This window comes from Papilio machaon, chromosome 17, assembly GCF_912999745.1.
Source record: "Papilio machaon chromosome 17, ilPapMach1.1, whole genome shotgun sequence".
In the NCBI taxonomy this organism is placed as follows: Eukaryota; Metazoa; Arthropoda; class Insecta; order Lepidoptera; family Papilionidae; genus Papilio; species Papilio machaon.
Window position 1 is genome coordinate 840,339 of NC_060002.1, and position 14,289 is coordinate 854,627.

At 38.2% G+C, this 14,289-nt stretch overlaps 3 protein-coding genes across 3 annotated transcripts; 1 reads left to right on the top strand and 2 right to left on the bottom strand.

Moving 5' to 3' along the window:
• Positions 1–388: 388 nt before the first annotated feature.
• LOC123721894 (DNA repair protein RAD50-like) lies at positions 389–2,912 on the bottom strand. The gene is made up of 8 exons (XM_045681975.1): positions 2,826–2,912; positions 2,520–2,725; positions 2,194–2,440; positions 1,995–2,054; positions 1,653–1,799; positions 1,298–1,465; positions 757–891; positions 389–475 (listed from the first exon to the last, which is right to left on the bottom strand). Exons 2-8 carry the CDS (start codon positions 2,711–2,713, stop codon positions 389–391), a joined length of 1,038 nt encoding a protein of 345 aa, XP_045537931.1. The 5' UTR covers positions 2,714–2,725; positions 2,826–2,912.
• Positions 2,913–3,130: 218 nt separating this feature from the next.
• On the bottom strand, positions 3,131–5,787 carry LOC123721895 (restin homolog). The gene is made up of 6 exons (XM_045681976.1): positions 5,606–5,787; positions 5,208–5,371; positions 4,812–5,014; positions 4,264–4,451; positions 3,757–3,863; positions 3,131–3,344 (listed from the first exon to the last, which is right to left on the bottom strand). The coding sequence occupies exons 1-6, from the start codon at positions 5,714–5,716 to the stop codon at positions 3,131–3,133; spliced, it is 987 nt and encodes a 328-aa protein (XP_045537932.1). The 5' UTR covers positions 5,717–5,787.
• A 520-nt stretch (positions 5,788–6,307) lies between these two features.
• LOC106708661 (ribosome-releasing factor 2, mitochondrial) lies at positions 6,308–14,244 on the top strand. The gene is made up of 13 exons (XM_014500198.2): positions 6,308–6,461; positions 6,609–6,737; positions 7,106–7,243; positions 7,849–8,037; positions 8,175–8,686; positions 9,099–9,188; positions 9,650–9,836; positions 10,453–10,608; positions 10,738–10,960; positions 11,279–11,396; positions 11,912–12,007; positions 12,914–13,060; positions 14,017–14,244. Exons 1-13 carry the CDS (start codon positions 6,323–6,325, stop codon positions 14,176–14,178), a joined length of 2,286 nt encoding a protein of 761 aa, XP_014355684.2. The 5' UTR covers positions 6,308–6,322; the 3' UTR covers positions 14,179–14,244.
• The last annotated feature ends 45 nt before the right edge of the window (positions 14,245–14,289 follow it).

Below are 14,289 nucleotides of genomic sequence, written 5' to 3' on the forward strand. Positions count from 1 at the left end.
TTTTAATTCCACGAAGGCAGTCTCGGGCGACTGCTGGCGTTCTGGAGTTACCTTGTAACGAACATCCTTCATGCATCAAAAAATTCGTACTTATAACATAAGTGAGATTAAAACAACATGTATTTGAATTACTTAGTGTAAAGAAGTAAAACTGCAAATAAAGTTTTAAAATTTATTAATCAATCAAATGCAACTCAAAATAATTTCAAACGCATAACTTATAAAACTAATTCGACGTAACTTTTGCATATAACTAAAAAATTAAAAGAAGAAAGTACTTTTCTTTAAAAAAACAGCTAATAACATATTGTTAAACTATTAATTAATTTTCAAATAATTTGAAACAAAATTTAGAAAAGATAAGAACAAGTCTATAAACAAAAATATTCTATTTCTTTGTTTCCAACCTCTTATGCTTGAAGAACTTTCGAGGTCTTGTCTTTACAGTATCCTCCTTCGCATTTGATACAATTTCCTGAGAATTAAACATCACTTTAGTTTTAAATTTTTATTAAAATACATAAATTATATAAAATAAATATGTTATAAATATATATTTATGAATACATCCTGAGCTGCCTACAATGAAAAAAGTGATCAAAAAATACCCATACAAAAGATTCTACGTTAATCTAAATTTTACCAAGTCTATATTTAAGATTATTCTCTATTATTATTGTTATATTTTGTTTTTTCATAACAGAAAAACTTTTTTTGTATCTAACTCGAAGCGCCGCAAACGAGTAGTCAACTTACTTGTGGCATTTGTTGCTTTTGAATTTGGTTCCTTGGTTCAATGCGATTAGGTTGTTTTTTCAACGTGGCCAGTTGCGCACGCGACAGAGTTTCGCCACGAGACAGAGCAGCGAAACAGCGCTTCACTGCCGTCTCCTATACCATTTGACGCATATTTATTTTTATAAGTAACACAAAATAAATTTTTACCATATTATTTTTGTTGTATATTGCCAATGTAAAAAATTTGTTTTATACATTCTATTTTGATCCTAATTAGCTTTTTTTTATATCATAAGATGGCAAACGAGCGAGCGGCCACCAGAATTCGCCGAAATAGCGAAGCGACCGCCGTCCATAGACATCCGCAATTGCAGACGCGTTGCCTACCTTACATCAACGGAGGAAGGGGCACACAAAATGAGATAATTTCCCATTCCTATGCATCGCCTACTCCAACAAATCTACTTCTAGAAAGAGGACTAAGATTAGGCAGTATTAGCTCTGCAGATATGTTATATGCTTGAGATTTGTTAATATTACACATAGTATTTAGACTTACGTTTGGTGCATCGGCATCAGAGCTAGAGTCGGAAAAGATTTTGAACAAACTATCTGGACTCATGGCAGCCATGGGCGCGTTGGGCGCGGTGGGCGCAGTGGACACGGAGGGGGCGGCGGTTGGCGTCAGCTCCAGCCTTTTTCCAACAGTTTCTTGTCTTGCTACTTTCTAATAAAAAATGGCAACATTTGCTGTTGGAATACTTGAAAAACTAGTGTATGATATAAAAATACTTAAGTGAATGTAAGTCGTTAAGGATCCACATTTGTGTAGATTATAAGTAGTCTTTAATAAGTGTCTCTATTAGGGATCAATTAACGACTATGAGTGCTGTAGTATATGTATTAAAGCCGACCGCTCGGGAAGGGGTCATCATGACGGCGTTATCGTCGAGCTCGGGGACGAAATGTTCCTTAGGGGGCGGCCAGCGGCGACCGGTCAGCTCCTTCTCCACGTTGTCTAAGGTCTTCTGCATGTCTTGGATGGTCTGCTGCAGACGACCCTGAATAGATAGGATTAGAATCGGTAATCTACCTCTCTTTGGTTTTTTAAACGTATATTTGAGACGGCCGACGCTCAATCTGTCATTAACCAAGTGTGCTTTATTGTTTTTAAAATCTTTGTCGCAATTTATTTGACACCGTAACTTGAAAACTTAGTTCTAAATATATACTTACTTATAAAATAAATATCTAACCTTTTCGCTTCTTAACTCCAGAATCATAGACATGTTCTGAGTAAGTTCAGCTTCTTTGACCTGAAAACGTACATTAAAAGTGTCTTTGATGTTTCAAATCATATCAACAACACGAAAAAAACTTCCAAACCTTGCAATTGTCTGCTTTATTTATAATTATGTACAATTTTATTGAATTTATGAAAATTAACTGACTCACTCGAACGCTATCTTGAAGCTTTTTAATTTCTTTCTTCGATTTCTCTTCCTCTTCTTTCATAGCGTCTCTTTCTTGTTCCATCTCTTTCTTAACCTTGGCCAAGGTATCTTCGAGTTTAAATTTAACATCTGTTGCTGTCTTCACCTCAGACATGAGACAATTTATAGCATTAACTTTCGTATCTATTTCATTATCCTTGTTTTGAAGTTGAATCTCTAAATCCTTTTGTTTACCTTCGGCGATATCCCTACAACAATTTTTTACATAATATTAACTAATTCGGAAGCTAAATTTATTACTTTACGTAAATTAAAAATCATAAATACTGGTAAGCTTTAGCGTTATTTTTAATTTCTTCGATGTGATCCTCGAGCTGTTTCTTTTCAGTCACCAGCTGCTGTATTTGTGCAAATTTTTCATTGGAATCTTTCTTACTTTCTTGCAACTCATCATCAATTTGTGTTTTATCCTTTTCCAGTAATTTTATTTGCATTTGTAAATCCTCCATTTCCTTTTTCATATTAGTCAATACCTGTTAAATGCTTAATATTTAGTTCTACCTAAGTTTAACTTATTTATCTAAGAGAGTAGGACTTTATTATATTGCCCGTGTTCTATAAAACATATCTTACTTGAACATAATCAAAATTTTCTTTTTTTAAATCGTTATTTTCATTTAATGCCTTATTCAAATTCTCTTCTACACATGCTCTGGCGGAGTTTGTATCCTGTAACAAAATCTTATATATAAAAAATTCTCTTGACTCAATGTTTGGTTATGTTTTTTTTTAATTTTATATGCATATTTAGTAAGTCTGAGAACCGGTGACTATTTTTCATACTTCTATCAAGTTTTTTTAACTGCACACGGACAGATTTGCAAGCTACAAGTACTTAAATTTCTTCTCCGAGTACTTTTACATACTCTTTCAAAAATTCATGTCGCGTTAGACCTTCGGTTCTCTATGTACATTACCTGCATCTGCATCTTAAGTGCCTCCATAGCAGCCACCAGACGCTGCTGCTCCTCCTCCAAGTCAGCCACCTTCTCTTGCAGTGAGTTTCTCTCGTCGCTCACGCTCTTTATAAATTGTTCTTGGTTCATCAACGCTTGCTTGAGAGATTGAACAGCATCTATTGCTTCTTGGATCCTGAAATTGTCATCATCAGCTCACTAGACCCACTGAGGGGCTCGGTGCCTACACCAAGTTAAGGGTGACTAGGACATAGTCAACCACGCTGACCCATAGCGGGTTGACTTCACATATATCATTGAATTTCTTCTCAGATATGTGCAGCATCACAATGTTTTCCTTCATCGTAAGAACGTCAGATAAATGTAAATCGAAAAACACATTGGTACATGGCGGGATTCGAACCCAGGACATGCAGCTTGCAAGTCAAGTGCTTAACCCCTGAGCCACCGACGCTCGACCATGACTCCAACCTAAAATTGTACTTTAGCAATAAACTGGACGATATAAATCTGGACCGATTCCCAAGACTGCATAAAGAAATCCGAATTTATTCTTATGAATAAGTAAATAATACTTAAGGACTCACTCTTTATCTTTCTGTGCGAGGGTTTTGTTCGCGTTGCAGGTTTGGATGTTGTATTCATCTGCGTGTCTCTTCATTTCACGTTGAAGATGCGTTATCATATCATCTTTCTATAATCATTTGTATATTTTATTACGTAAAGGAAAAAAACAACTCGAAAAGAATTACCAGAATTATGAACTATAATAAATTTGTTTTGGTAAGATATGACTCGCGGTGCTAGAACATGTTTCAAGTTAGTCTTCATCGTAGTTTTATTTCTTACTAGGTTTTACCCGCGACTCCGTGCGCGCGGAATAAAAAATAGAAAACGGGGTAAAAATTATCCTATGTCCTATTCCTGGTTCTAAGCTACCTGCCCACCAATTTTCAGTCAAATCGATTCAGCCGTTCTTGATTTATAAATAGTGTAACTAACACGACTTTCTTTTATATATATAGATTTTATCCTTGGGCTGTATGTACGTATCATTGTGAACTGTCTAAGTTATATGAAATCAACATCCTTACCCTGTCCATCTCATATTTGTGCTTGTCTAGTTCCCTGTTGCTATCACCGAGGGCGGTGAGCAGGTCGTTGTTGCGGGCGTTAGCGGTCGCGAGCTGCGCGCGCACTTCCGTTAGCTCACCATCCACCTGCTGCTTCGCGCTCGTCAGGTATTCAACCAGCTTGCTGAAGTGGTTGCTCGACATCGACACTTCACGTATTTTAAAACATTGTTTTTATAATATGTAACCTTTATTTAAATTTCATCATATAAGTCAAGTGTTTCCCAAAGTGGGCGATAACGCCCCCTTGGGCGCGTTTGAAACCTAGGAGGGAGCGATAAGGGGCCCAAAAAATGGGGGGCATTGAAATTAATTAAAGTAATGAAATTGTGGTTTTTAAGTTTAGGGCTGAATAAAAGTTAGGGGGGGTGAAAGAGTTAAGTTTGACAATCACTGATATAAGTTTACTGCAATGCTTCCGAATTTTTTTTGTATCCCCATTCGCGGTCCCTATAGCAGACTCCCTATGCAAGTTGTTAAACTATCAAGATATAAGCAAGAAATGAAACCTTTCTCTTGCAGGGCTTCAACCTGATGTTTGACCTTCTCGTCCTGCTGCACCTGCTTATGGCGCATCTCCCGTAGCTGCTCCGCGGACCTGTTGAATGCTGTGTACAGCGTGGCGCCGTCCGCCTTGCAGCGCGACAGCGTCTCCTGCAGCCGCTCGCTCGACTCTTGCAGCACGTCGCAGATCTTACGCGTGGTTGACAGTCTGCACGACCGCGATATAAACACTTAGCATACAAAGGAATTAATGGTTCCCATTATGTCAACCTGAAGAACCTGAAGGAAGGTGTAAAGAACCAGGAAAAGGCAAGAAGCTTGATAAGTGACAGTAGAATAAGAAATAAATCGTTTTCGCTTAGTTTTTGTCATTTTTTTAAAAACTATGAATAAAAAATTACTTGTTGAGTATCTCAGGTCGATGTCTCAGCTCTTCCTGGTACTTAGCGTTGGCGGCCTCATGCTGCATATGCACCTCAGCCATGTTCTGCTGCAGTCTCTCATGGTTGTCTTGCACTTGCTGCAACTTCTCCTTCAATTCCCAGTACGCGGTGTCTTGAGCAACCTTTACAATGGTTGATTACAATGACCATCACTTCATTTGCCGTTTCAAAAGATTTATTTAATCAATAAGAGCTAAGATTAATTTTAAAAGTGTTTTTTTTTTAAAACAACGAAGAAATAATAAAGTAAATCATGTATATGTTCAACATACAAAAACATACTGAACGTCAATATGTAACAATGTTTTTTAAACAAATGTTGCGGTAGTGAAAATTCACAGTTTACGAAACCCTACCTTTAACTTTATAATTTTTTCCTTTTCTTTAGTGACTTTCTCCCGTAACTTGTCTGCATCCGTGGCTATTCTTCTACTATTTGCAAACTTTGTAATATCATCGATATCCATTGTAGTAAATAAAAATGTTTTGGATAAGTTTTAACGATTGCTGAATGGGGCAAAATACTTTGAATTTAAAATGGCGGGATATTAGCTTTTGTTTTTTTTTTAATTTTAAAATTCTTTTTGACTTAAATTTTATGGCCAGATTCAAATTTAAAAATAACAATTGAAAGTGGTAAACAAAGAAAATATATCTAAAAAGCGCAAAAAAAAATGAAGCTAGTTTAAGTAAAACATGTACTACAATCAAAATTTTAAAACATACAAGGATTTGTAATGATGGTAAAATTGACAAAGCTGGCATAAGATTTCTCAAAAAAAATTATATTGTATCTGTCTGGGAATCTAATACAATTGTGAATAATATTATCTTGCTAGGCTCGTTAAACATTTTATTATATTATTGTTATTGTAATTTATTATTTTATTCTAAATCATAAAGATTTTTTTGAACCATTTTTGCGTTTTTATAATAGGTTTTGCTTTTTGTAATTACTCTTTGCGAGGTTTGCGAGGGTTGAAAAATAAACAACGTAAACAACTGACAGTGGCAAATTGACACTGACATTAGAAAACATTTTGTTTACGTTGTTTACATAATATTATGACAATATGAGAAGTTATTGCATTTTTAATTATTACAAAAAGTTTTTTAAAAATGTCCCAACCCGAAAGTATTCTTCTAATTTTGAATACGAGACGAAAATCGAAAAGATTAGGAATATTGGAATATTAGCACATATAGATGCAGGTTAGGAAAATAACCTATGTTCAGATTAAATAGGGTTAAGAATTAAATAAATTTTATCGTAAATAATAAATCTAGACTGAATTTGATTATATTTTTACCTAATTTAACTTGTATGTGCTCATGTTACAAATTTGTTTTTAAACATAGGCAAAACTACAACCACTGAACGTATGCTGTACTACTCCGGGACTATACGGTCTATGGGCGAAGTGCATCATGGTAACACGGTCACTGACTACATGGAGCAGGAGAGACGGAGAGGAATTACAATCACATGTAAGATAAAACAATTATGATATTAAAATACAATAAAATGTACACTATAAAAAAAAATTGAAGAGATTCTGAATGAACCACCTGTCTTTCTATGTGACAATCGATATCCCAAATTAATTGTGTCTGAAATATGTATAAGTTGCAGTGAATATTTGTTAAATAAGACAAGATTCTTTGTACCCATCCATCACATCTACTGAAATTGGTTTATATCTTGAAATAAAAAATAGAAGAATTCCAGTTTCAATCTTATACACAAATATTACATAGACTATTTCAACTACATTCTATTTTCAACAGTTGTTGTTAATTTAAATATACAAGCAACATACTATAAACATTTATCTATTAATTAACTTGTTTTGTAGCGGCTGCTGTATCCTTCCCCTGGCATGGCACACAAATCAATTTAATTGACACACCGGGGCACATTGACTTCACCATGGAGGTTGAGCAGAGTCTGGCTGTGTTAGATGGTGCTGTTATAGTCTTGGATGCTTCAGCTGGTAATATCTCTAAACATCATCATCAGCTCACTAAACGTCCCCCTTGAGGGGCTCGATACCTACCCTAAGTTAAGGGTGACTAGGCCATAGGTCACATTGCTCCATAGCAGGATTCAAACCCTACAGATGAATGCAAGAGTTGAATGATATTTTTAGTGAGTGAAGTATAAGGAAAAAGTATGCTAAAGAGATACTGTGCACAAGGATTCGTTTTAATATAGGCATTATTTTATAACCCCATATTATATATTTACTAACTTAACTTTAAAGAGTTCTTTAACTCTTGTTAAGACTTTTGTTTGTTATATACAACTAAGGAAATTAATTAATTAAGAAACGGCTTAACTCACGTTTTGATCGTCCGGTGGCGGCACCAACTAGTTTCGGACCTATCGGGGGTCCATCTTCAGGGCGAGTGTTTAATTCGAGGACTTCGCGGTCGCGTCGCGTCTCGCACTGCGGGCCATAGCGCGGACGATCAAAACGTGAGTTAAGCCATTTCTTAATTAATTAATTATGATGTCTCACGAAAGTTTAAACAATTTAATAACTAAGGAAATGTTTAAGATTTAAGTAAGATTTTTTAAGTTATGATTAACTTTCAGGTGTGGAGGCTCAAACACTGACAGTCTGGAGACAGGCAAGTGGATACCGAGTCCCTCGCATACTGTACCTTAACAAAATGGACAGGAGTGATGCAGATGTGAACAGCTGTATCAGATCTGTGCGGGAGAAGCTACAAGCCACGCCTCTCATGATACATGCACCTGTTACTAAAGAGGGAAAACTTATTGGTACAGTATTATACAAAATTCTCGTCTAAAGTCAATTAATCTGACACCAGTGGAATAACGCTCTTTTCTTGAAGGAAAATTTGTGATATGTCTTGTGATAAAAGAGCTATAATTAGTGAAAATATTGTTACTTCCAGGTCTGATTGATTTAGTGACATGCGAAGAAGTAATATGGACGCAGGGCAGAGGACAGAATTATGTTCGACGAAAACTTGCAGAGAAACAGGATGGGAAATATTGGGAAAAAATAATGAATAGCCATAGACAACTGATTGATACTCTTTCCTCATTGGATGATCAGTTAGCAGATATAATAATACAAAAAGATTCATTGGACAATATTGAAATTCCACAGATAAATGACGCTATTAGACGGTGCACATTAAAAATGAGTGGATTTCCTATTTTATGTGGTAGTTCTTACAAAAATATTGGCGTTCAGACTTTAATGGATTCTATAGTATCTTATTTACCATCTCCTTTAGAATGTAATAGAATTTACAAAAGCTTTGGTTCCGATTTAGCCGCTAGGACCTTTAAGGTTCAGCATGATGACCAGAGAGGTGTGTTAACATTCCTAAGGCTGTACAGTGGTGAAATTGAAAAGGGACAGAAGATATACAACCTGGCAAGAGAGAAGAGTGAGCAGGTCAGTACAATGTCCAGACTTCTTTGTCTCCGTCTCCGAAACTCATTTGTGGCTTACGCTTTTCTTAAAAATTAACTAAATAATGTATATTATCTTACTAATATTATAAATGCGATATGTTTGAATGGATGGATGGATATTTATTAGAAGGTAAGGCATAGATGTAGAACATAGTCTAAAAAAAACATAGACTACTAATAAAGTTTTTTTCAATTCTCCACAAACTGAGTCACGGGCGAAAGGTAAAACAATAACAAATTTATTGCACCAACGATTTATGTAACCTTTTTTGAACAGACCATAGACGTGTGACGTCACAAGGCTATCGACAAAGCTTTGGTAAATGCGTATTTGTAGCAATAAAATGTTTGCGATGTAAATTTGTCAAAATAATATTAACAAAGTTGACCAGACAGGATCACTGTATGTGGCGCTGGCTGACGAGTACCGGCCGGTGGACAAGGTCACTGCGGGGAACATTGCTGTTGTCAGCTCGCTCAAGGTCAGTCTTTAACTTCTACATCACTAGCGTTGCCATGCGTCCGGATAAAGCCGGACATAGGTAGGCTTTTGAATTGCGTGTCCGGCCAAAATAAACGGTTTTCCGGTTTTTGTTAGGCTTTTCCAAACGAGAGTGTACCTATTAATACTGAGACAAAATCCTAAATAATATAGGGTGTCCAACCTTTCTACACAAATGTCTGAAAAATTACTAAAATCGCTGTTAATTCCATCTATCTATATATATAAAAGAAAGTCGTGTTAGTTACACTATTTATAACTCAAGAACGGCTGAATCGATTTGACTGAAAATTGGTGGGCAGGTAGCTTAGAACCAGGAAACGGACATAGGATAATTTTAGCCTCGTTTTCTATTTTTTATTCCGCGCGGACGGAGTCGCGGGTAAAAGCTAGTTATTTATAATCTTATTATTTTTCCTTCTTGTAACACTTGTTACCCAGACTACCATGACTGGAGATCTGGTAACATCGACACACACGTCCGCCAAACGCGCACGCAGTCAACTAGCGCGCTGGCTGCAGGAGTCAGGCGCTGAGGACCTGATGCTGCCCAGCGCACTCCAGCGACTAAAGACCCTCGATACTCAGCCCAGCACTGAGGAACTCGCTGAAGTCTTGCTTGGGATTGGTAAGTAAGGTCTGATGGTTAATGAGGGTTATAGTTTATTTTTTAGGCTCCAGATTAAATTGTTTTTGTTGACTCTACTTGTCTTTTTTTATATCAAGGTGACAAACGAATAATTGACAGAGTAATTAGATAGAATGGCTTGATTATGTAGTTTGTTACGGATTCTGTTAACCATTTTTAATATTTCACTATTATATAATCTGTTGGTCTAAATTATCCTAGGTTCTCTGATATTTTGTAAATATGAAGGTTATGTAATTTTCATAAAATTTTATCAATATTGTATTCTTTTTTTTTTTAGGAGCGTCAGTGGCTCAGGGGTTAAGCACTTGACTTGCAATCTGCAGGTCCTGGGTTCTAATCCCGCCATGTACTAATGTGTTTTTCGATTTACATATGTACATTTAACCGACGTTCTTACGGTGAAGGAAAACATCGTGATGCTGCACATGTCTGAGAAGAAATTCAATGATATGTGTGAAGTCAACCCACACTTAACCAGCGTGGTTGACCTAGTCACCCCTAACTCGGGGTAGGCTCCGAGCCCCTCAGTGGGGACGTATAGTGAGCTGATGATGATGTATTCTTCTATTTGATGTTGTCTCTTTAACAACAGGTACTACAGTCCCGGAGCCTGTATTCCTGTGCTCCATCGAGCCACCCAGCGCTGCGTACCAGAGCGCGCTGGAGACGGCGTTGGCAGAGCTGCAGCGTGAGGACCCCAGTCTTCGCGTCTCCACAGACGATGAGACCGGCCAGCTGGTGCTTGCTGGTAAAGAAGTCGTCATATATCTTAGCGGCTCGGAATTATGACCTTGAGCCGATACGATATATGAAAAGACGTATATGTCTACTGTGACTGTGACAAACTAAACTTGTGTCTACATTTTTTTTTATCTAGGTATGGGTGAACTCCATCTGGAGATAATCAAAGAGCGCATCATCAGGGAGTATAAGATAGATGTGGAGCTGGGCGAGCTTCAGATCGCGTACCGGGAGCAGCTGCTGGGGGAAGCCAAGTCCACCCTGGATGTAGACCGCAAGATCGGCAGCGTGCGGCAGGCGGTCAAGGTCACCATGTCTGCTAAGACTGTGAAGGGAATCTCACAAGATAAAATTCTTAAGTAAATAATTGGTTCGAATTTAGGCTATTTCTTAATTTCTCGTTGACGAAGTCGCGGTCGATAGGTAGTCTATATATATTTATAAAATTGGAGTGTCTGTATGTAATAACGACAAAAAAAAACATTTTTCATCCAACAAAAAAGTCTGTTGGCAAGTCCTCGTTTGTTCCTGGTAATCTCCAGAACGAGTGGACCGATTGTGACAGAACTTTGACTGAAAAGTAGCTGATGGATGCGGGAATGTTATAGTCTATTTTTTTCTAGGCTGAAATTCCAGGTGACTGTTAGTTTTGACTAAATTTGTTGTGTTGTGCATAGACTGGACAAGAGTGGTGAGAGCGCGGCCAATCTGTCGCACGTACACCCGCGCACGTTGTCCGCTCTACAGCAAGGAGTACGCGCAGCTCTACAACATGGACCCAAACTTGGCTGTCCAGTGAGTTACTGACTTAGTGAACTGACGGCCAACCTTCATTAATGGAGAGGCACCTTTTTTATATCGGGGGGGGGGGGAAATTTTCGAAAGATGCTTTCTGAGGGGAAGACAGGGTTATGTGGGGTTTGACCCACTAAAACCCCTTCGGTCAACTTAATGGAGAAGCACCTTTTTTTTGGTGTCGGGGAGGGGATCTTCGAAAGATAAATCTGTCTCTAGGGGGGAAGACAGGGTTATGTGGGATTAGACCCACTAAAACACCCTCGGTGATCAGCCTCGAGTGCAATCGAAGAAGGTTCCGAGATCTCCTAAGAAGGCACCGGAACAATGGAGAGGAACCTAGAGAGAGAGAGAGTTTACCATTCAATTTTGTACTTACTTTTAATTTGAGTTCTATTTCCTTATTTCTTATAGTATACAATTTCTTCAATCGGACTGTTGGGATTTTTTCCGAACGACCCAACGGGAAACATTAATTTTACCTTAGCAATACTTTGATAACTTGTTACATGCAGCTGGTAGACGTTCAGGTGACGCTGCACTGGCTGGAGCTGGGGAGGGGTACCTCTGACTCAGTGGTGGGGGCCGCAGTGGTGCAATGTCTGCGCAAGGTACTCTCAACACAACTACACATTCCATTACACAGAGTATTTTGCTGTGAGATTTGATAGTTGAAACATGAATATAGAAAATCTTATCACTCGTCTTATTTTTTTTTTAAACACAGAGATAGTAATTACTTAGTAACAGTTAGTTACTCTTATCTATCTATCTATCTATATATATAAAAGAAAGTCGTGTTAGTTACACTATTTATAACTCAAGAACGAATGAATCGATTTGACTGAAAATTGGTGGGCAGGTAGCTTAGAACTAGGAAACGGACAAAGGATAATTTTTACCCCCTTTTCTATTTTTTATTCCGCGCGGACGGAGTCGCGGGTAAAAGCTAGTTTTAAATATAAAATTCTCGTGTCGCGGTGTTTGTGGTTAAACTTCTCCGAAACGGCTTGACCGATTCTCATGAAATTTTGTGAACATATTCAGTAGGTCTGAGAATCGGCCAACATCTATTTTTCATACCCCTGTTAAGTTTTTTTTAACTGCGCGTAGACGGAGTCGCAGGCGACAGCTAGTTATATATAAAATTGTAATGTCTGTATTTAAAATTGAAAAAAAAATCATATTTCGTACACATGATGTATTTCCTTTGCTGCTAACGGAAAAAAAATATTGTCTGTCTGTCCGTAAAACCGCGTTTGTTCCGGGTAATCTCCGGAACGTTTGGACCGATTTTGACGGGACTTTGACTGGAATGTTATAGGCTACTTTTTACCTTTTTTTAATTCTACGCTGACAAAGTCACAGGCGAACACTAGTTGTGGAATAAAACAGAAGAGTTACGTTAATCTGACAGACAGAAGAATAATTTTGTGACGTCATTTAATGATCTTTATTCCAGTCCAGGTGCATAAATATTTGTGAATGCAGATGTTGGACTTGTATGTGTTGTGCAGGTGTTCGAGGAGGCGCAGTCAGCAGTACTGGAGCCGATGATGTCGCTGCAGGTGGTGGTGCCGGAGAGTCACTCGGCGCGGGTCACCGCAGACCTCGCACGACGTCGCGCTGACGTACAGCAAATACACACCAGACAGGACAACAAAGTATGCAACACTCAGAGATAACCCTTAGTGTAGATTTATCATGCTAAATCAGTGATTTAACAGTGGTAGACGCCAGCAACAACAGTTGCAGGAATTGGTCTCGCTCAGTGAAATACCACGACCTTACAGAAGATTGGTGTCAAGTGGAAGTAATTCCAAGTACAGTCTGATGAGTGTGGAGCTGGAGGACTCATTTTAGTCCTCTTTCCCTTCCCACCCTTTTCTTATAAGGAAAGGATGAGAAAGGAGAGGTTGATTTCATGGAGGAGGAGATGCATAGGAAGGTTAAATATTCTCTTTTTGTGCGTTTCCTCCTTCGCCAAAGGCAACGCTTCCGCAATTGCGAATGTCTATGGGAAACGGTCGCTTCGCCATTTCGGCGAATTTATGTGGCCGCTTGCTCGTTTGCCAACTTGTAATATAAAAAAAAATCAAACTTATTTCTTTTACCGCCCCCTTTGAAAATCAATTATTTTCAGCGCCCCCCATTTTTTACACACTCCTAAAACTTAAAAACCACAATTTCATTACCCATATTTTTTTGAGCCCCTTAACGCCCTCTAGGTTTCAAACGCCCCCAAGGGGGCGTTATCGCCCACTTTAAGAAACACTGTGCTAAATGGATCATCAGGGGTTAAGCACTTGACTTGCAATCTGCAGGTCCTGGGTTCGAATCCCGTCATGTACCAATGTGTTTTTCAATTTACATATGCACATTTATCTGACGTTCTTACGATGAAGGAAAACATCTTGATGCTGCACATATCTGAGAAGAAATTCAATGATATATGTGAAGTCAACCCGCACTTGGCTGTGGTTGACTATGGCCTAGTCACCCCTAACCTGAGGTAGGCTCCGAGCCCCTCAGTGGGTCTAGTGAGCTGATGATGATGTGCTAAATGTAGATCTTTTAGTTTTTAATTACGTTACTATGCCTAAATTTATTGATTGTTTAGGTGATAGAGTGCATAGCGCCATTATCGGAGTTGTTGGGCTACTCGTCTGCGCTGCGCTCGTTGAGTTCAGGCTTAGCCAGCTTCAGTATGGAGCTGCGCGCGCATCGCCGCATGTCTCCGCACGACGAGCACAAAGCACTCAAACACGTTACCGGTTTCTAGAAACTTTGGAGTTTCAATAAATCACATATAGATGGCGCTTTTATTTACTAGGAAATTAATTATAGATGGCGCTAGTGACAATGTTTTTTTTAAATAAGAAGAATAGTTGCT

Bases quoted from the DNA above. Each gene is read 5' to 3' on its own strand.
- LOC106708661 (XM_014500198.2), top strand. From the start codon at position 6,323: ATGAGAAGTTATTGCATTTTTAATTATTACAAAAAGTTTTTTAAAAAT. The intron at 10,609-10,737 runs GTAAAGAAGTCG...TTTTTTATCTAG, and splicing joins CGGCCAGCTGGTGCTTGCTG to GTATGGGTGAACTCCATCTG. The intron at 11,397-11,911 runs GTGAGTTACTGA...TGTTACATGCAG, and splicing joins GACCCAAACTTGGCTGTCCA to CTGGTAGACGTTCAGGTGAC.
- LOC123721894 (XM_045681975.1), bottom strand. From the start codon at position 2,713: ATGAAAAAGGAAATGGAGGATTTACAAATGCAAATAAAATTACTGGAA. The intron at 2,441-2,519 runs GTATTTATGATT...AAATTGTTGTAG, and splicing joins AATAACGCTAAAGCTTACCA to GGATATCGCCGAAGGTAAAC. The intron at 1,800-1,994 runs GTTAGATATTTA...CTATCTATTCAG, and splicing joins TGGAGTTAAGAAGCGAAAAG to GGTCGTCTGCAGCAGACCAT.
- LOC123721895 (XM_045681976.1), bottom strand. From the start codon at position 5,716: ATGGATATCGATGATATTACAAAGTTTGCAAATAGTAGAAGAATAGCC. The intron at 4,452-4,811 runs GTTTCATTTCTT...AAATACGTGAAG, and splicing joins TGAAGCCCTGCAAGAGAAAG to TGTCGATGTCGAGCAACCAC. The intron at 3,345-3,756 runs GTGAGTCCTTAA...TGACAATTTCAG, and splicing joins CTCGCACAGAAAGATAAAGA to GATCCAAGAAGCAATAGATG.